The 20,691-nt window shown below is 43.1% G+C and overlaps 2 protein-coding genes across 3 annotated transcripts in view; both read right to left on the bottom strand.

The window, feature by feature from the left end:
* SDR42E1 (short chain dehydrogenase/reductase family 42E, member 1) overlaps positions 1–20,691 on the bottom strand; it is a 1,031,186-nt gene that overhangs the window by 812,501 nt on the left and 197,994 nt on the right. The gene's annotated exons all lie outside the window — the stretch shown is intronic.
* Positions 282–15,944, bottom strand: MLYCD (malonyl-CoA decarboxylase). 2 transcript variants are annotated; one of them, XM_050978757.1, is made up of 5 exons: positions 15,444–15,944; positions 10,195–10,307; positions 9,012–9,168; positions 8,382–8,531; positions 282–1,591 (listed from the first exon to the last, which is right to left on the bottom strand). In XM_050978757.1, exons 1-5 carry the CDS (start codon positions 15,924–15,926, stop codon positions 1,058–1,060), a joined length of 1,437 nt encoding a protein of 478 aa, XP_050834714.1. In that variant the 5' UTR covers positions 15,927–15,944; the 3' UTR covers positions 282–1,057. The 2 variants fall into 2 exon arrangements, with proteins under 2 accessions (XP_050834714.1, XP_050834713.1); XM_050978756.1 differs by having other exon boundaries at positions 10,195–10,367.

Consider the following 20,691-nt stretch of genomic DNA (forward strand, 5'->3'; position numbering starts at 1 on the left):
GTAAGTGACCTGGTTCCCTCAAACCTGAGGGAAAAAAAGTTTAACAAGGAGAGGGTTCTCTTGCTCTATTCCTGCCAGCCAAGAATGGCTTGTATGTGATATACAAGCAGCTAAATTTCACCTTGAAACCTGAATTCTAAGGCATTTGAGAAAGATCAGAGAGCCCAAGAGAGTGGAGCCAAGCCCTGCTCAGTGCTAAAAACAGGAGTGTCCTGTGTGTTCACAGTGTGGTGAAACTGCTGTCAAGGAGGGTCACCAAGTGAAGGAGGGAGATGCTGAAATCCACAAACCATGATTTATTGAGAAAGTTTGTTTTATTGGTTTATAAATCACACCTATCTCATTATTTAAAAAGCTCTTTGTCAACGTAAAACATTACCAGAGCCAACATATAATATACATATTTCGAGACTCCTCACCTGATTCCCCAGTAACAGTCTGCCTTGTTCTCCTCTCCTACCTGAACACTTCCTTATTGCTCATTAAATTTTAGCAGCCAAAACATGCAAATCTAACCTAACATACCTGCTGTACTGAGATCCTGATTTTCCAACATTAGTGCAAGGCTTTTCCACATTCCAGCAAAGCAAAGATTCAGTGAGTTTTAGATTTACACAGGAAATAGCAGGACATTTTACAAGAGATTTTTCTGAGGGTGCAAAAGACAGATATTGTAGAAATAAAACTGTAGATTGCTGTTTTGATAATATATTTGACCCCAAATTTACCTTTATTCCAGGTACTTTGGTTCTGAACAATCCATAGCAGCATTTTGACAGAGAAGTGCACAGCTGATATAATAAATTACCAACAGAGTGATGTTGGCTCAGTTATTTTTCTGAGTTACCCCTGGGCTGTACCTGATGAAGAGGATTTTACTCCCCATTTACACACAACTCTGCTCACACCACAGGTGATTCAACACCTTGTGAGCTGCTGACCCAGGTGACCCTGAGCACACCTGTCCTCCAAGGTACATTCTGACTGCAGTAAGACACTGCAGGTGAGCACAGCTCTTTACACTCAGCAGCATCACTGTGATGGTGATGATGTCCCCCTAGAGCTTGCTGTTCTGCTGGAACTGGGCCACCAAGGCCAGCACCTGCTCAGAGGCCCTGACCTGCTTGGAGGCCAGGTAGAGGGCACTGTTGGAGGCTGTCTCCTCCAGGAAATACCTGTAGTTGACCATCATGCCACAGGAGGCCCCGATGCCCCGGGGGCTGGTGTCCCCCATCCAGTTGATCCTCCAGAGCACCGAGCCGTTCTGCAGGTGGAAGTTGGCCACGGGGTTGAGGGCATAGCCCCTGTGCTTCTCCCCATACAGGTACCAGGCACAGAGCCTCATCAGGGGGGAGTGCAGCACCTCCATCAGCTTTTCTGACCTCACCCACTCGTTGGTGTTCAGGAGTTTCTTTAGTGTGTTACTGCTGGGGTCTCCTGTGAGCTCAGAGATTTCCTGCCATTCAGATTCTGTAAAAAGTTCATTCCTTCCCTGGTCTTTTGGCTGGGAGGAGAGGAGACCAACGAGCCATTTTGTGAATCCTGGGATAGGTGAAAGTGTGGAAAAAGCTTCTATCTGAGGGAGTTCTTTCTGCAGACAAAAGGAGAGAAACAATAAATCATGAGTTTGGTTGTGACTGACACAGAGAAGTTTGAGTCCAAGGGCAGCTGGTGGCCTTGGCTTTTTGGCAAGTGAAAACCAGGGAATCTGAGAAGGGACTGATACACATGGACACAAAAGAATGGGAAAACATCTCCTGGCAGTAACAGGTTAGTGATGAGAAGGCACTGGGAGCACACAGAAAATTTTAGCACTGACTGAATGCATTCCTCACACACCATCTCTATAAAAGCACTTTTGCAGTACTTAACACCACTGGGTTCTGCTGTTATCCTTTTACAGGCAGAAATAAACATGAAATCACAGGCCATAAAGAAGTGATTCTGGAGAGAGTATATTTTTAAATAGACATACAAGTTTGGAACACCATTTAAATACTATTTATTTTTCATAAGCTTTTTTTTATATCAAGGGCAGTTTATAATTTTGGTCTATTGTAAAATCAAAAGGTGTTATATTTAGATTTTTACAGAAAAAAGCATTTCCTGAAGTTTTGAATGAAGTTCTATATAAAGGCCAGCTACCTTTAATGATATTTCCTAAACCAGCAAAAAACACAAAGTGTGTGAATATATTTTTTACTGCAAATAAAATTTCTTCTCTGCTCCTGCTAATTTCTGATTGAAGCTTGCTAACTATGAAACCATGTAAAACAAAACATTCATAAGGAAAACTGTGTTAGCTTTGGGGCTCACCAGTGAGAATAAAGTCACTGTCACTTGGAATGAACACAAAATGCACCAGGCAACCCTCCTGGAGGATGGGGAGCCAAGGGAAGGCAGAGCTGAGCTGAAACCACCCCAGTGTTGGTTTAATTACTGTTCCAACAGAAGAAATGGTAAGAACCAAAGCATTCATCAACATTACAGAAGAATCTTAATGTCAGCAGAAAATTGTCTTTAAATGACTACAAACGGCGCTTTTCCTACCTCGAGGATTACCGAGGTACCCATTAAAAAGCCATCAGGGCTCAGCTGGTGCTGCCAGCTTGTGAGAGCTGCAGCTCCTGGCTGCTGCTGAGCTCCACAGCTGCCACCTGCAGCCTGGCCGGGAGGCTGCAGGGTCAGCGATGCTGGGGCCGTCTCTGCATTCTCAAAACCTTTTCCCTTCCCACAGCAGCTTCCCAAACACAGCCAGCCCTGCAGCCTGGGGACACAGCTGGCTCAGCTGCCCTGAGCTGAAGCTGTTTGTTAGTTAGACATGTCAGAATTCTTTTGGGAGCAGGCAGGGACAAGAAAAGCAGATCGAGTTACACCTTATCAAAGGAACACCTCATTTCATCTCCTTAGAGAACCAGATAAAGAAAACCAGGCAAATTATTTCCTAAAATCACTCATTTCTGTATCTTATTGAACAAAACAGCATTTTTGTCATCAGAACTCCCAGGAGATCCTGACTGGGTCATGCTCACAACTGCTATAACTGCCACACTCAGATAGTGAAATTCTAGCAAAGAAGCAGAACCTTTTTCCAGGTTTCCACTAAAAGACATGATATTTGAAGAGTAATTCCAAAGCTGCTGTCCTTAACACCATCTGTGAAATCCAACCATCAGCTTTCCTCGCATGTGCATTTCATAACATTCAGAAGTTCCTTTACAGCCACCTCTCTCAGTTCTGTTTTGCTCCTGAGCAGAGCTGCCAGGGCTCTCACTCAGGAGCTGGGTACCCTACTGCTTCCATGGGCCACCGGTCCCAATCTCCCAGCCTGCAGAGCCCGAGGGCACCTGTGCACCACCCCCCATGGCAAAAGGGACAATCAATTATTTCCTCCCCTCTCTGTGCTAATTACAACCTCCGCAAAGTGCCTAATGAAATAATGACAGGGATTCCTGGGGACATTGGCTGCTCCTTGTGCATCCCCCCTTTCAGGAGTGACCTGCTCACCCACACAGCCCCTAACACTTCCCAGGTTAGTGAAGCTAACCTATAGCTCTTATTCTATTAAAAACACCAAATAGGAAATTTTTTACTTCTCAGGACAGATAAGACATGGGGAAGTGACCCCATTTTGAAGTGACAGTACCAACTACTACATATCTGATAAAAGCTTTATTCAGAAGCTTATCTGAGGCATCCATTTCTCGTGGAAAAATAAATAACTGCACTGGAGTGGGCACATTTATGTTTTGCTAAATTGATGTGCTGGTTTCTAAGGCTATTGGTGGAGATCCATTAATGTTTACTTTCCTGTCAGAAACCCACACACCATTAGGAAACAGCTGTTAGTTTTGGTTCGGGGTGGATTTCTGTGTTTGATTGTTGCTTTTTGTTGTTGTTTTCTTTTTCCTTTCCTTGCAGAAGAGCACAGATTTCCCCCATTACCCCTAGCTCATCTGAAACTGTCTTGCACTCAGAAAGCTGCAGTCCAAGGTCACATTTTTCATCAATGAAATCAAAGCCTGTTTTGGAAATTATGATCTCCCCAGGTCACCTAGATCAAATTAAGGTAGCAATTATCAACAGCCCAAGCAGAAAGCTAAAATCTGCCACCAATTGTTGAGCATTCTATTGAGTCACACAGCAGCTATCAGTTTTCTCCCTCAAATGCCACAGGCTATAAAATCCTAAGCAGTTTTCTCAAAGGCTTCAGCACAGTTATCTGTGTCTGTCATCAGCTGACTGAATTGCCATGGTGTAGAGCCACAGACTGCTTAGAGTGCCTACAAACACATCGGGAATTAAATGGCTGGCTAATGAGGAATCCATCCACCTCGCGTTCACCAGCACCCATCAGCTTGCTAGAAATTATCTGCCTGCACTCATTTTGGGTTTGTTTGCTTTTTTGTAGTTGTCTGAAATAGTTTCAAAATCCAATTCATTCCTGGGAACAACACAAGCTTCAATTTCAGAAATACAAGAGATCATTTTTGTTGCCTGCTCCCTGCTTTATATACATTAATATAAACAAGAGACTGCACAGAATGCCTACACAGCTCATTGCCAGATCTGTACAGGGACAACTGGGATCAAAGTGGTATCAGTGGCCTAATGAATTCATCCCAAAATAATCCCAACAGGATATGCTCAGAAACAACAGAAGCCTGTGCACAAACCCCTTCTGTATTATCTGTGTGGAAAACTTTTGTCAAGAAACTGCCAAAACCCAAATAATCTGCTCCTGGGAACAGCACAGCTTCTCCCAGGATGCTCCTTGTAGGTGACACCAGGTCCAGTTCTGATCTCCAGAATATCCCCCTACCCCTTCACCCAATTATACAGGGCAATTCCTGGGGCAAATGCCAAACCTTAATGGCCAGGTAAAGGTTAAGGATTCCATGTGCAAACTGTGCACACAGGGAAGCTGAGGAGCCCATTTTGTGCCTCAACTTCATCCATCCTCCAGCTGCTTAAATTAGTGAGACCCAAAAGCAGCAGCCATCCATTTGTGCCCAGTGCCTCAAACTAACAGTGCTCAGCACTGGGGTGTGAAATCCCCAGCAGTTTTCCCAACAATCCAAGGAAAAACTCATTTTCAAGGAATGCTTTCAGGAGGGAATCAGTGCTTGGCATCCTTTGAAGGTGACAAGTGCTGCCCCACATATGCTCATGCTAAGGAGTGACCAGTTAAGGCAAATTAGCAAGAAGGTTTCTAAAAAAATCCAATTCTATTTTAATTGTGTATTAATGAGATATGAAGGAGTGTGGTATTAACTGGATTTACAGCTATAATTTTCTGGTTTAGCTCAAGGTTTCAGTGCAGTTTTTTGAAATCCTGTCAGAGGAAGGCTGTGATGCAGAGAGGATCTCAGCACACTCCTAACTTTGTACATGTCTTTTCCTGACCTAATGATACACATTCATGACAGGCCCAATTTGGAGTTTTCCTCATGAAGAATGACAGCTGGGATTTCAGTCTGGAGGTTACAGTGGCACTTACAAGTAGAAGTGTCAGAGCAGGTTACACTAAGGTAGAAGTCAGGTAAAGGATTTCTACTGGAGGATAAAAGAAGTTTTAAGAGCTTGCAGCGCCTTGGGACAATACAACTCAAAGAGAATTCTGCAGATTAAACAAATGTCCACAAAAGTTGACTCAAATGGCAAGTTATAAAAGTGTCTCAATCATCAATTTAAATAAAATGAAAAACAAAATCTTCAACCCTTTCAAATGGTCTCCTCTTCCCAATGCATTTTATTACCAGTTAAATGAAAGAGAGTCTCAACTTCTGTAGCCTGGAACACTTGGTGATTTAGCAGCATTGAAAAAAAGATTTGTTTATTGCAAAGCCATGCAAAGGTGATATAAAACATCCTCCTCCTATCAGAGACCTCACCCATCTATTTTTACAAAGGCTTAATGAGATGTAATTTTTGACCCAGGACTGTTTTGCTGAGGCTGGATTGTTTCAGCAGCTGTCACCAAGTCCACTCAGCACTCCTGTGCACCATTTGTCCCTCCTGAAGTGACTCTAATTCTGCACCCAGGAATTATGTCCAACCTGAATAGAGACAACCTTGGCAAGTCCTTGGCTGCACCTGAGCAGAGAGAAAGAGAGCACATGTGTGCAATTAATCCACAGCAAAAGGACTTCCAGAATTTTGGGAGCCAGGCAAAACAGGCTGCCAAGAGTAGTTACTCACTGCATGCCCTGCTTTTGGCCTGAACAACTCTGACTCTGTAGAAATTCCACAGTGGAAGTATTTTGAAGCTGAAATACAGAGGGTCTCTCTCCCCTGAGATGGGAGGCACAACATTTTCAGCTGAAGCTGAATGAGGAGGCCTTGCAGAAGAGCACTGTGGGAACAACAGGAAAATGATTTAGGGTCACTTCACAGATGTAAAACAGGCAGTGGAACATTGGTTCTTGCACCATTCAAGACAAACTCGAGGACAACTCTGGAATGAAGGTGGAGAAAGCATGGAGGAATGTGAAGAACAGGAGAGAGAAAAATATTAACATCAAACAGTGAAGAAAAAACTATTAGAGAGCCACATGCCCAATGGATAAATATTGCTGGGTTATCCTTTCTGTCTTCTTTAGCCCTAGGGTGGCTCCCTTCCAAACAGGAATGGTGTGGGGCAATGCACAGAGGTTGCTGTACCTTTATTCTGTGCACACAGACTACACACAAACACCTCAGCCCGTGTCCAGTTTGTCACACAACAATTTCCTACCAGCAAGTTCTTCACAACACCTTCAAGAAGTGTAGAATATTTGGGTAGGGAGGAAGATCTCCACCTTTGGCATTGCATGGAGAGCACTCAAGTTTTCAAGTTATTTAAGACTGAGGGATTAATTTTATTTTTAAAATGCATTTAAAGGCATCTCAGCAAAGGGTTTCCTTTGATAAACACTGAAGAGGGTCTGGGTTTCCAACACTGAAATGTAAAAACTCTGCCATAAGGATAAATACAAAACACTCTTGTTGGACACACTGAATTTTAAAACCTGCATTAGGTTATCTAAGCATGATGTGTCTGTTTGCCTTCAGAACTCACAACTTTGCTGGTGTAGCAAGCAATTAGTGATGGACAGATACAATGTCAACAGGGTTATTTTATGAGTGCAACTCAATTATCCAGAAATTATTTTTCAGATGTGAAAGCAGATAACTGCATGAATTTATTCCAATTTCCCCTCAGTCAAGATCAGACAGATGGCATGGCCTAATTATACCTGGACTACTGCACTTTCAACAATTAATCTAAAAACCATTCCAAAAGCAAGATGCAACAAAATTCAGCCAAAATAGCCAGTAAAAAAATTAAAATTTAAAAAACCCCAAAAACTTCAAGGCAGCTATGATTCAGCAATTAAATAATCTATCACTTTCTGGCAGTAGAAGTTTGGAGCATCCAATTTTAAGATGTTTTTGTAAGTAGAACTGAAGTTCTAAACGACAGACAGTTTTCCAGACATGGTTACTAATCCAGATGTGAAACAATGAATAGAAACACAAGTAGTGATCATTACTTTTAAGTGGTAGATTTGTCAGCAATTTAAGCAGTAAAGACTTTAATAAAATAATGTGCTCAGTGCAGGAATGTGACTGGCTCTCACACCACTCTGTACATGAATTTTTCATTCCTTTCTCCAGTTGCTTGGAAGAAGGCTCTCCAAGTATTAAGCTATTAACAATAGTCCCTTAGCCTGCAATGATATTATCTAAATTAACAGAACTGACTGGCAGAGAGTAAAAGATTCTTTAGACTTTTAAGACATTTTCTTTACTATATTGCATGACATATCTGGGCAAAGAAATCTCTCTCCTTTTTCCCAATAGATGTATTCAGGGCACACATGCACACTGCATAAATAGCCAGTGGCAATTCAATATAACAAACAAAGCAATGAACTAATTAATAAATAGGAAGTGTTCCTGTTCCTGGAACAGCTGTAAGATTTTGGAAAAGGCACTGTCAGGTACTTTGAAGAGAGAATATCTTGATCAGGATCTTACCACTCAACTGAATTGTTTCAGAGCAGAACACAGCTCTGTCAAAGCCAACTCCAACAGAAATGTTCTCATGTGACTTCAGGAACCACCCAAGGAATTCACACTGACCATGTCAGCTGTGGAACAGAATCTACATCTGGCAGACATCAAGCAAGAGCAGGAAACACTCTTCCAGGAAACACTCTTCCAGGAAATGCTCTTCCAGGAAATGCTCTTCCAGCTCTCCACAGCTCCAAAGGCTGCTCAGGGAAGGAGTTCCAAGTGCAGGGGAAGCCCAAGCAGCTCCTGGGCTGAGCAGTGACATGAACTGGGAGCTAAACCATGCTGGGCAAACAGGCCCTGAGCCTCCCTGGCACACCCACCTGCAGCTCCTTGACAACTCTTTTGATGAGGTGAGTCCCAAGTTCCACCCCCTGCAGGCCCTGCTGAGTCAAACTGATGGAGTAGAAAATTGCTGTTGTGATTTTCTCTGTATCTTCTGTCTCTGGAGGTGGCACTTCTTTCACTATGGCCTGGGAAAATAAGGATTAAAGATAAAAAATGTTAATAATAGTTATTATCAGCATTATGGGGAGAGTTTTCTTTTTAACTTTTAAAGGCATTAACACTTTTCCCCACTGTTTTATTCATTAACAATAAAAATCTGATAAAAAAGTAGGAACAGCTGCTTATTCATTAGTAAGTGCAGAGAAAAACTGGAACATGGTTTAAAGTTTTCAGAAGTAATTGCAACCACTTTTAAATTTTAGTCCCATTCTCTCTATATATTTCTTATCTTTTCTTATTCTTCTTACTCTTGAGCAAACCCTCAAAATATCAATTTACATAATACACAAGACAGACAAAATATCCCTGTAATTTTTTAATTCTCTCTTCTCTAAAAAGATGAAACAAAAGCAAATATTACCAAATTATAGGGAACTGTGGGTTTTTCAACAAGCACACTGCAATTTGAGCACTTTGCTGTGTACTGAGCACCTCAGTGGCTGTACCTGGATGCTGCTGGAGATGTCACTGGTTAGTGCCACGTGCAGGACAATCAGTGGCTCTCCTGGGATGGCACAGTGAGAGAAGAAGTAGCACCTTCTGTAGGCCCCAACTCGCCGCTTCATGTCAACCCAGTTTCTGACAGGGTGCACAGCTTCAGAACTCAAGGAGAGAATTAAAAATAAAATTACTACTATCATTCATTTATTGTCATAATTATTATTATCATCATTGTTATGATAATTGCTGTTTTTAAAATAGAGGTCAGCTGCCCCACAAGCTCAGTGCTTTTCCCACTGATGTCAGTGACAAGGCTTTCCAATCAAAAAACAAGAATGAGGCTGTGAATAAAACATAAAATTGTCAGCAAGCTGTGCCAAAGTGGATTGTAAAGGAATATTGCACACCCACTCACTGGTGTGTTTGCCAAATTACCTCAAAGAGTAATTAAACATTACTAATTATTTTTATTTGGAATATTCAGCTTGTACGAGTTCTCTTTGTCTCATCAACATTTCAGTAATATACTTTCAGAACATTCTAGAGATTATTTCTTCTTCAAGATTTTATACAACAAGGTGGCCCACCACATAATGTAGTAATTTTCAACTTCTTTACAGCTTTGACTATTTGACAGAAATTCAGAAATCGATGTCGTAGGTTCAGAAATCAATGGTACAGATTCAAAAATCAATGTTGTAGGTTCAGAAATCAGTGTTACAGATTCAGAAATCAATGCTGTAGATTCAGAAATCAGTGTTGTAGGTCCAGAAATCAATGGTACACATTCAGAAATCAATGGTAAACATTCAGAAATCAATGTTGTAGAGCACACTGCATAAAAACCAAGGTGCTCTCTTGTGATCCTGTGCACCTCACCAGCTCCATCCAAAACCAGTGCAGCACCTCTGGAGCTGTGGGAAGAGTAACTGAGGAAGTTGGAAGGAAAGGCAGCACTCTACCAGTGCAGTGTGAGAGCTACAGGATCAAATTATGGCACAAATGATCCTTTACTCTTTACTTCATTCTGTTTTTAAATTGGGCTCTACAGCGTGTTAATGCAAATATTTCATAGTTATACTTTGCCTTCAGCTCAGAAAAGCAGAGTCTTGAAAACAGGGAATCTCTGCAGTCCCAAGCATTCCAGCACCTCCTCCTCAAGGACTCCTCCCAACCTTTAGCACTTACTCACTGATTTTCTGGAGTACTTCACAAGGTGACTGCCACGTGACGCGCTCCAGGTTGAGGAACCCTGTGCAGAACCACTCTGAGAGCATGTTCTTGAGAACTCCATTCATTTCCTGCACCAGAGCAAAGAAGGAATGAGCTGAGAGCATGTTCTTGAGAACTCCATTCATTTCCTGCACCAGAGCAAAGAAGGAATGAGCTGCTGAATAGGAAAGGTAGAACATGGAAATGTGAGTGAGGATAACCTTGACTGACTCCAACTACAACACTGGGAGCTTAAAGGAAACTTTATGGATCTGCTTTAGAAGATTAACCACAAAACAGTCCAGGACTAGGCCAGGAAAATCCTTGAAGGGATTGTCTGTAGTGCAAGCAGGGACAGGGAAGATCAGGGAAAACACTGTGGACAAAAAGCAGACAATGGGTAGAAGGTTTTGAGCAGATTTGGCCACAGGCTGCAGACTCACAGTAGCTCAGGTTTTAATACCATGGAAATATCTTTCAATAGGATGCAGACAGAATTTTTCTTCTCCAAAAACATGAAAACATTTGAGCAAGAAAAATAAAACCCAGCAGCATAAGACAATAGAACTGGAGAATCCAACCAGCTTTGGAACAGTATGAGATGAAACCCAACTGCAATGTCAAAGCCTTTCATTGTAACAGTGATTCACTGTAAGAGAGATTTTTATATTCCCTACCATCTCCTGCTGCCTGTATTATTAAAGATTTCCTGTCTAAATTTATTTGAATTTAACAAGTATTCTTGAACTCAGCACAGCATGAATATCCCTAAAAGAGATTCCAGAGCTTGTTCTGCTTTCTTCCATTTGCCTTGTACACAAGGCACAGTGTGATACCAACTTACCAACAGCCTGATCAGAAACCTGGCCTTACCTGAAATTAACTTAATAACCATTTACTTCAAAACAAAAACTCCTCATCTTCCATTCTAACTTTTATTGAATAGCTACTGCTATTTATATTGAACAGATAAAAATTAAGCTGCAATGTATTTAGCTTGCTACATTAAAAATAAACAACTGGAAAAAATATATAAATCTAATCAGAAAACCTAAAACATTTTCCTAAGTTCAGATGTAGTCTCAGGACTGTTATAAAAAGTAAAAGTATTTCCTATTATAACCTAATCATGATGAAAGTTGCAGAGGAACTTGTCAAAAGACAAGCATCAAAGCAGATTTCTGCTGGCCAAAGTAACTGCTACAAGTATTCCAAGACTGAATAAAAGGACAGCTTTATTCCTTAACATACTAGAAAAAATAACTTCAAACCCAGAAGAAACAGCCATTCATCTGCATAGAACAATTCTGTCCTCCATGATAATTCTTTTTCAATACCTTTTTTCTAAACAAATATATTCTGATCGGTTTGTTTATTCTGACTCTAAGGCACCTCCCTTGTGAATCCTTCTTTCAGCACAGCTCTGAAGTTTTTAAATAATAACCATAAATCACTTTGGTCAAATATCCCACAGTGTAGTGGAAGTCTCCAGGCACTCCAGGATTGTTTGGTTTGTTTTCCTTTGTAGGGGAACACTGTAAACCAGAAAAACGAGCTGGAGTTGTGAGATCTGGGGGCAAAGGAACAGATTCTTCAGGCTCTCCTGTCATCCATGTCCCTTTTGAACAGCAGCTCAGCTGCAGTGCAGCAGGCAGAGCAGGATGGCAGCACCCCTGCTGGCAGCATTTCCACCCTCTGCTCTGCATCTCCTGCAGTCACCAGGCTCAGGAGGAGCTCAGGACAGTCATCCTGCAGGGACAGTGGGACAGTGGGAAGCACAGGAGTCAGGAGCTCTGCTCCTCTGAAGGTTTAGCAAGGGATGCCAATGGCTGTTTTCATTACAGAGCTGCTGCAGCTCCAGGGTGCAGCTGGACAAAAGCAATGCAGCTGTAAGCAAAGAAGGGGGAGCACATGTGCTCTCAGTAATGATCTGGGGGAAAGGAAATCCAGTTTGTGGGGAATTACACATCAAACAACCAGTCAGCTGTGAATCATGCAGTTTGATACAACAACAGGGCACTGTGCAGGAGTTTGAATGGCTCCAGGTGGAAGGGACCTGCCACCAGCACTGAGTCCAGCCCCAGCTGGCCTGGAGAACGGGACACAGGGAGTGAAAGGGAGCAGGCTGAGATGGGAGGTTAGGAATAAATTGCTCCTGAGGTGGGGAGGCCCTGGCATGGGTTACCCAGAGAGGCTGTGGGCTCCCATCCCTGGAATGTCCCAAGCCAGGTTGGACAGGGCTTGGAGCACCCTGGGACAGTGGGAGGTGGCCCTGCCCAGGGCTGGGGGTGGCACTGGATGGGCTGTGAGGTCCCAAACTCTTCCAGGATTCCATGATTCTGTGCTGACAAAACATCCAGAAAGACATCAAAGTTTTCACTATCCAAAACTCTGTTTAACTCAGGTCATCTAAACAAGATTCTGACTTGTGTTTCATTTCTCAGTGCACAGGACATTTCCAAAAAGCTTCACTCCAACAAGGCCAGGCTCAAGTTTGGGGCTCTTATTTTGCAGATTTAGTGGCAGGTTCTCTTATTTTGTAAATTCAGTGGTATGTAAATTCTTATTTTCATTTCAGATGCCTTTTTAGTCATAAAAATTACATCTGCAACACTTCATTAAAAAGAAAAGCAAACACATTCATTATTCAGCATCCCAGTGTTAAATTTGAGCAATAAGACATACTCAGATTAGTATTTCAAATTACCAGCTATACTTCAATTTCTGCTAGCCAAGTCTAATAAATTGTGGTTATTTTTTTTCCTTGTTCCATGTTTTTGCTATGAGACAGCAAATTACAGCCTTTTAATCTTCACATCAAGTACCTATTTCTTGGGCAACAAATGGGAAAACTCTTATGAAAACCTCCAATTAATTACTTTTTATTAAGAAGAAATGCTTCTCTGATGAGGGAACTATTTCATTTTCCCTCTCAAACTACTAAATAAAATACCCCTCACAAGAGCTGAGTTTTCCCATGTTTTTGGAAAGTTTGAAGTTTTCAACTTTATTTAATTTTGGACTTACAGATCTACTCTGATGTTGCCAAGGATTTGAAGGTGTCTGTGCTGGAGGGGTTGGTTTGGTTTGGTTTGGGTGGGGTTTCAGGGATTTTTGTTTTGTTGGTTTTGTTTATTATTATTTTTTCTTCACAAATTACCTTCAGAATAAACACAGAGAATATCCCAGGAAGAAAATCCCCACCTGCAAAAAAAGGATTCAGTAGTGACACCAATTAAAGGGGACTGGTTTCTGCTTTTTTATTGCTAATAGTAATTACTGCAGTGATAATGGCACTGGCAGTGCCATTATCACTGCAGTAATTACTATTAGCAAACTCTCCTGGCTCTTGTGGTATATATTATTGGGCATCTTAAAATTAAAACAATTTCTTTTATCTCCCTCCATTTCTGCTCATTTGGACAATGAGAAATTGTGCTCAAGCACTTTCAAGTGACTTAATCACTCAAACATGATATTTTACTGCAATCTGTTGAACAAACACAAAATAGGAATCATTCATCACCCAATATCTGAGCAGCCTGAGCTGCTTTTATGCTGATAGTGCTGAGAAAATAGAAAAATATTTCATATTTACAACACAGCAATGGGCAATCCCAGTTTTAATAGGTCTTTCAAATTGCAAAGTAAAAACTAAGGACCGACTAAGAAATATTTTAGACAGTTTGAGCAAAACCAAAATCCCAGGAGGCCACATAATGCATTCTGTAATTCTCCACCAGCATCAAGGAGATCCATTTAATTTTATTCCCACATTTCCTTGTCAGTGCAGACACAAATATACAGAGGTTATAAAACTCTTGTAGCACATTTGTCTTTATGTTAGAATTGAAATCAACTCTGCACTAATGAAATGGCTACACAGGACTTTTGATAGGCAAACACCAAACACTATTTTATGGACTAACTTTTAACAATGATGGTGCTTCTTTATTTTTCCAGTAGATCAACACAAGACCAAGATTACAAATGCACTCCAACCACTGCTTAATTCTGGAAGGAGATTCATAGATAAATCAATTTGACAAAAACGCTCTCTTTTTCATTATCTTTTGCCAGCAACTTGAACTTTTCACTGATTTTTCTAAATCCTGTGGAAAGATGAAGAATATTTTAAAAGAAATTGTTGGGGGATTTGCCACCTGAGATCATAATAATGTGGATTTTTTACCAGAGTCGTGTTTCAAGGGCTGAAATAAGGAAAGTGAAGTAAGCAAGCAAAAAGTAACAAATCTCAAGAGGAAAATGCTGGCACAGGAAAAGTAAAATGTTGCAGGTGAGAAGGTTCTGAAATGGAAGAGGAAGAACTGCACACACAAAACAGATCTGCAGCAAATTTCACTCTGTGGATTGCAAAAGCTCATCAGAAATTCAACTGCTTATAAAATCAATGAAAAGAAGGAACAGAACACCTGAAAAGAACAGGAGAGAGGACAAAAACTGAAACAGCAACATGAAAAATAATCAAGCCCAGCTCTGCTGTAAATTAACTTTTGAAACGTTTTGTGTGCCAGCATTTCCCAGTGCCACTCTATTGCCTCACAGCAGGGGCCACCTCCTTCCTGAGGTGGCAGCTCCCACCGCTGCCATGGCCTGGGGACAGGTCACTCGTGTCCCTCCAGAGAACCATGGAATAATTTCTGTTGGAAAACTCCATCGAGTCCAGCCTTTGACCATCACCACCCTGCCAACCAGACCATGGCAGTGGTTTCTTGAACACCTCCAAGGATGGGGACTGCACCACCTCTCTGGTCTCTTCCAATGTTTAATCACCCTTTATGTGAAGAAATTCTTATTTTCTTATTTATGTCTAAGCTGAGCCTCCCCATGCCCAGCCTGAGGCCCTTCCCTCTCCTCCTGTCCCTGTTCCCTGGGAAGACAGCCCGACTCCCCAGCTGTCCCCTCCTGTCAGGAGTTGTGCAGAGCCACAGGGTTCCCCTGAGCCTCCTTTGCTCCAGGCTGAGCCCCTTCCCAGCTCCCTCAGCCGCTCTTCATCGGACCTGGCCTCCAGACCCTTCCCCTCCCCTGAACCCACTCCAATGTCCTTCCCGACCTGAGGGACACATAAAGCCCCCAGCAGTGACCTGGCTTCCCGGGACTGCCTCCCAGCCTAAAGCAGCTCCAGGAGCAGCACCACGAGCAGGAATCCCCAAACCACATCCCCCAGAGTCCCTCAGAGCCACCCACACCAGGCCAGCCCTCACCTTGACGTGGGGCCCATCCACCGCCTTGCTCGCCTGCCCCTCCAGCAGGTCGGCCCTGAGCTCCACAAGGAAGCGCAGCCCGCCCTCGAGGCGGCCCAGCTGCTGGAAGAGCCCTCGGTACTGGGGGTTCAGGTAGTAGCGGAGCCGGTCCTCGGCCTGCAGCAGCGCCCCGGGCTCCCTGCGCTGCTCTCGGGCCTGCAGCACCTTGGAGGCGGCCTCGGCCACCCGCCCGTGCTCCACGCCGAAGTCGCGGGCCAGGCGAGTGAGGAGCTCGGCGCGGGGCGGCCCGGGCTGCAGCGAGCGGTAGAACCGCACGAACTCCGCGCCGCGCAGCTCGGCGGGCGGCGGCGCCTTCTCCTTGGTCTCGTAGGGCGGCAGCGGCGGCACCGAGCGGCGCAGCAGCTCCTCCATGGCCGGGGAAGGGCCCGACGAGAGGCGGCGCGGGCCCCGCGCGGCCCAGAGCAGCGGCCACAGCCGCCTCATCCCGCACACCGCCGCAGGCCGCGGCACCTCCCGCCCCGCCGCTCCGCGCGCGCTGATTGGCTGAGCTTTCAGAGTGACAGCGCGCCCAGCCAATAGAAAGTGAGGACAGCGTGGCGGGGCTGGGGGTGTGTGAGGGGTGTGTCGGCCGCCATGTTGAGTGTGACTATCAGAGGTCACGGGCTGTCCCCCGGCACCGCCCTGCCCTCGGAATTCACCGGGCTGCACTTTGCATCCATCGAGTCATATCGGACACGGTGCCAGGCTGTGCCAGGGGAGGGTCTGGTTGGACCTTATGGGGAATTTCCTCTCAGAAAGGGTGGTTAGACTTGGGCTGCCCAGGGAGGCGATGGAGTCGCCTCCCTGCAGGTGGCACCTGGTGCCACGCTCTGGTCCAGAAGTTGGTGTTGGGTCTGAAGTTGAACTTGATGATCTAACCGATGTTTTCCAACTGATTCTGTGAATCACCAAGATTGGAAGAGACCTTTAGGATCATCCAGCCCAAGTGTTCACCCAGCGCTGCCACTGTAACCCTAAACCACAGCAACAAACACCAGATGCAGGCACCTCAACATCTCCAGGGATGGTGACTCCACACCTCCCTGGGCAGCCTGGCCTCCCAGCCAGTGAATAAATTCTTTTCAAATACCTATTTTGAATCTCTCCAGTCTCAGTTGATGACCTTGCACTGTCCACTGTGTCCCTCTCCCCTGTGGCTCCCATATTCCTGCTGGGCTGTGCTGGGTTTGTGGAACACCAGGCTTGCACAACTCCAAAATAAATCATTCCTGTGTGAATACAGGTGACACAAGTGTGGCTGGGTGCACACCAGGGAACAAATCTGATCTCCTGGGCAGCTCCCCATGTCCTGAGGAGGCTGTGGCTCCTGGAAAGCTGCTGATACTTTCAGGGACCACAGCCCCAGGACAGCCCTGCTGCAGTTTTTGCTCTGAAACCACTGCAGGAAACAACAAAATTTTGGTTGTGCAATTTTGAGGTCACAGACCTGAGCACAGCCTGTTCTTAAAGCCCTGTGGCAAAAAGCTCAACATGAGCCCAAAGAGTGACTCTCAAGTGTGTCAGGACCTTTTGTGGAGGAAGCGAAACATCTCCATCCTGCTCCAGCTCAGGCTTAGAAAGGTAAAATTCCTCTGGACATTTAGGATTTGCCTCCTTTAGACACGTAACCACAAACACACAGGTCATAATGTCAGTGAGGTTAGAATTGAGCAGCAATTGTCCTTAAAAGCCTTATTTCAAATGTGATTCTCAGCATTTGAAATAAGAATTGAGGAGAGAATCAAGTCCTCTTTGGCAGTGAAGAGACAAAAAGAGAGCTCTGCCTAATGACACATTTTAGAACAATGTGTTAGAGATTCCCAAGGAATGGCACAAAAAAAACCACCAAAACCATGAGCAGTATAGTCCTAGGGAACTGAGAGTGATCAGATAAACTATTATACCCTTAAGGGCGGGAAAACATGACTCAGAAGGATTAAAACATATAAAAAAGACTTTAAAAAATGTTTTAATCTCATTAGCAATGAATTAAGCTTCAGAAAATCCCTTCCCACCATCAGAACTTAATTTTTAGCTAAATAAAAAGCCTTCAAAGTTGGCTGGTCAGTTCTTCTTCACCTCCCCAGGAAAGGGGCTGCCAAAGAGCCTCTGTCTGTGTCAGATTCCCAGGATAATGTCTTTGGAGACAGAGGGGTAGGTAAGAACTTCCACCAAAAATCATTATGATATTTCTAGATGCAAATATAGAAATATTTTTATAGCAATTCTGCAGTTTTAAATAGGGATGCAATAGACAAGTACAACTTTTTCCACTTGAAAACTAAAATAAAACATTTTTTGCCATGCTTCATAAAAAGAGGTGGATAGACTTTATTTTTTTAACAAAGGAGAGCTAGAAAATGATTTTTTCCTTCTATATGTTTAATAATGATCTTAAATCTGCTGTGCTTGAACAATGTATGGTTATGTAATAAACTTCAACATCTGATGCAGTTTTGGTTGACATAAGCCCTAAAACTGTGCTAAAATGAGTCTAGTTAGTCTTTTCTATTCAATATAAGCCTTATGGGCCAGCTCAGTTTCTGATTCAGAAATTTCAAGAAGCCTGAGATAGAGATGTTAGCACAGCGATGAAAGATGAAGGCTCCAACCTGCCAGAAAATGGTCAGCATTTCTCAGGATCAATTCCTTTTAAAAATCCTATCTAGAAATGCTTCTGTTCTTTCTGTTTTGACAGCACTCTCAGATTGCCCTTGGGTAGGATTCCTGCAAGAGCAGAGCTCTCTTGCATGACCCAGGGCCATGCAAACCAGCTGCCAGCCTTGTTCATCCCCAGAACCCTCTGTGGTGCAGCTTGTAAGGCTTTGTCAAGTAAGACATTTCTTTTGAAACCTTCTACTACTTCTTTTTTTTTTTCTTTTTTTTCTTTTTTTCCCCCCTAGGGAAAACTTACTACCTGCTTCAGCTGCTGCTTGGAAAATGAAAACACAGCTCTGCCTGTCAGGACCTGAGGGCACCACCAGATGTTGGTGGCCCTGCCCAGCCTCACCTGGGACCTTCTCCATGGGTTCAGGAGCCCCAGTTCAGCTCAGCCTGGGGGTTTGAGACCCTTCTGCAAAAGCTGCAGGTGTCATGTCACCCTCATCCCAAATTCCAGCCTCTCTTCCCCAGATCTGCCTTGCCACCATGGACTCTGGACTCTTGAAAATGTTTATTTCTGAAAACTGAATGTTATTGTTAGAAAACTGGAGGTTGCAAGAGCCTAATTGCACTTCAGTAATCGTAAATTTTGTCTCTGAGCAAAAAGAGAAGCTAATAAAAGATGGAAAGTCAATTTGAGCCAAGTCAATCTGATCCTCTTTTGTTTTTACTCTCTCTTCAATCTGTTCAAATGTTAGGTAAAACTGAAATGCATGTCCTGGATTCTCTGCTCAATAACTCCACCTTAGCAAAGACAACCTGATTTCTGATGGAAATGAAGGAAATCCCATGGCTTGGGGCTCGATTTGTTTCCTTTCTGTATTTGCTCTTACATGCAGAGTGCCACATAAATGTATTTAGGACAAGAGTCTCAGCTGAGAAACTGACTGTGCTATTATTCAGGAGAATAGGAGAGCTTCAGTTCACTTCAAAAGAAACAAGATGGAGCCAATGATTTCCAATAAATCTGTCTTTGTGCCTGCACAGTGCTCATCCAAGGGAGATTTGCCAGGAAACATCTGACAAAACCCTCTCTATCCTAAAGGTGTCTTATTCTTGTAATAACAGAGTTTATGCACAAAATTCTCTGTTTGAGCTCTCAAACTAAAGATTTTTTTTTAAATATCTTTTAGAAAATATTAGAGATGTCTATGTGATCAGCTGAAAACCAGCCCTTTTCAGGCTGCTAAGAGGAAATGAAAGGTCTTTTGCTCTGTTGTCCTTTCAGCACAGGGCTTGCAGTGGGAGAGCAGAGTTGGAAGCTGTGCTGAAAGCTCTGAGCACGTTTTGTAATAGCTCAGAACAGAGTTTGTCAAATTACTTTAAATGAGCCAGTATCCCATTTTGAAGAGTTCATAAATCTCCTAAAATACTGGAAAAAGCAAACTTGCTGTAGTTACTGAGTAAAAGGCAGGATTCTTTCAGCTTTTTGCTCTGCTCTTCAATTATTCAGCCCCTCCAAACAGGCACTTCTGGGGTGGTTTTGTTCCAGCTCCCCAAGCTGGGTGTTTAAAATGAGATAGCAACATTCCACTGTCAGAGCTGTAGGGCAGTGTTCAGCTTTAATCTTCATTTTAGATAAATACAGTGTTGTTTTATAGAATTACCTGACTTCAGACACACACAGGAGGCTTGTACTGAGAGCCTGCAGGATCTGCCCTGTGCTCACAACTGCAGCTTTCTTTGATTCTACCTGGGTTCAGGATTTCCCTCCTGAGTTTTTCTTGTTGATTTGCCTGCACTGAGTTGTTCTCCAGGTAATGACACCAAGTTCTGAACAGCAGAGGTGTCTGCCCCTGAAATCAGATCATGGCAATATTTGTTTCAGGGGATTAATCTCTTTCCATCCGGCAGTTCTCTGAAATAATTATGAACCTGTGGATTTTTATTTAGGGTGCTGTAGAACCAGAACTTTTATAATAAAACTCTGGTTTCTATGTCTTTTGGTCTACCAAATTCAGGAATATTTATAACTGACAGTGGACCATTTATAATGTTTTATCAAATATTATATATATATATATTTTTTTAAAGGAAAACCAAAGCTCTTGGAGATGTTAAGAAATGTCCCTAATATCTCAAGGCATAGTTACACTGTTTGTAATACTTTTATATTTTCAGCCATGGGTCCTAAATACAATGTTGAAAGATGCCAATATTCATATGAACATTGAATTTATTTGCTTTATTATCTGATACACAATTTTGCTGTTACAGGGTTGATAGTAAATAAAAGTGGGATATAGTCCATGAGCTCACAAGCCAGTGTACTTCACCCTTGGTACCACAGAATCCTGTAATTGTCACAGATATTGCTCCCACAGAGGCTTCCAGCCACTCTTTCCCCCCCACTTATGTTGGAATCATGAAAAAGAGCAAAAACTCCTAATTTCTCTTTCAGTATGAAAACCAAAAGGTGAATGTTAGCCAGAGTTATTTCCCCACCACCCCTTTACAAATATCCCTTTCCTTTTTTCCTTATTTTGTATTTTCCTCACTGGAAAAGCCTTCATTGGTGATTCAACTCCTAGATAAATCTTCTATTAGC

Source organism: Serinus canaria, chromosome 11 (genome assembly GCF_022539315.1).
Source record: "Serinus canaria isolate serCan28SL12 chromosome 11, serCan2020, whole genome shotgun sequence".
Lineage (NCBI taxonomy): Eukaryota > Metazoa > Chordata > Aves > Passeriformes > Fringillidae > Serinus > Serinus canaria.

Coding starts and splice junctions, on each gene's coding strand:
- MLYCD (XM_050978756.1), bottom strand. CDS start 15,926: ATGAGGCGGCTGTGGCCGCTGCTCTGGGCCGCGCGGGGCCCGCGCCGC. Junction 10,368..15,443: donor TGGATGGGCCCCACGTCAAG/GTGAGGGCTGGC, acceptor GCTCTGGTGCAG/GAAATGAATGGAGTTCTCAA. Junction 9,169..10,194: donor GTACTCCAGAAAATCAGTGA/GTAAGTGCTAAA, acceptor TCTCTCCTTGAG/TTCTGAAGCTGTGCACCCTG.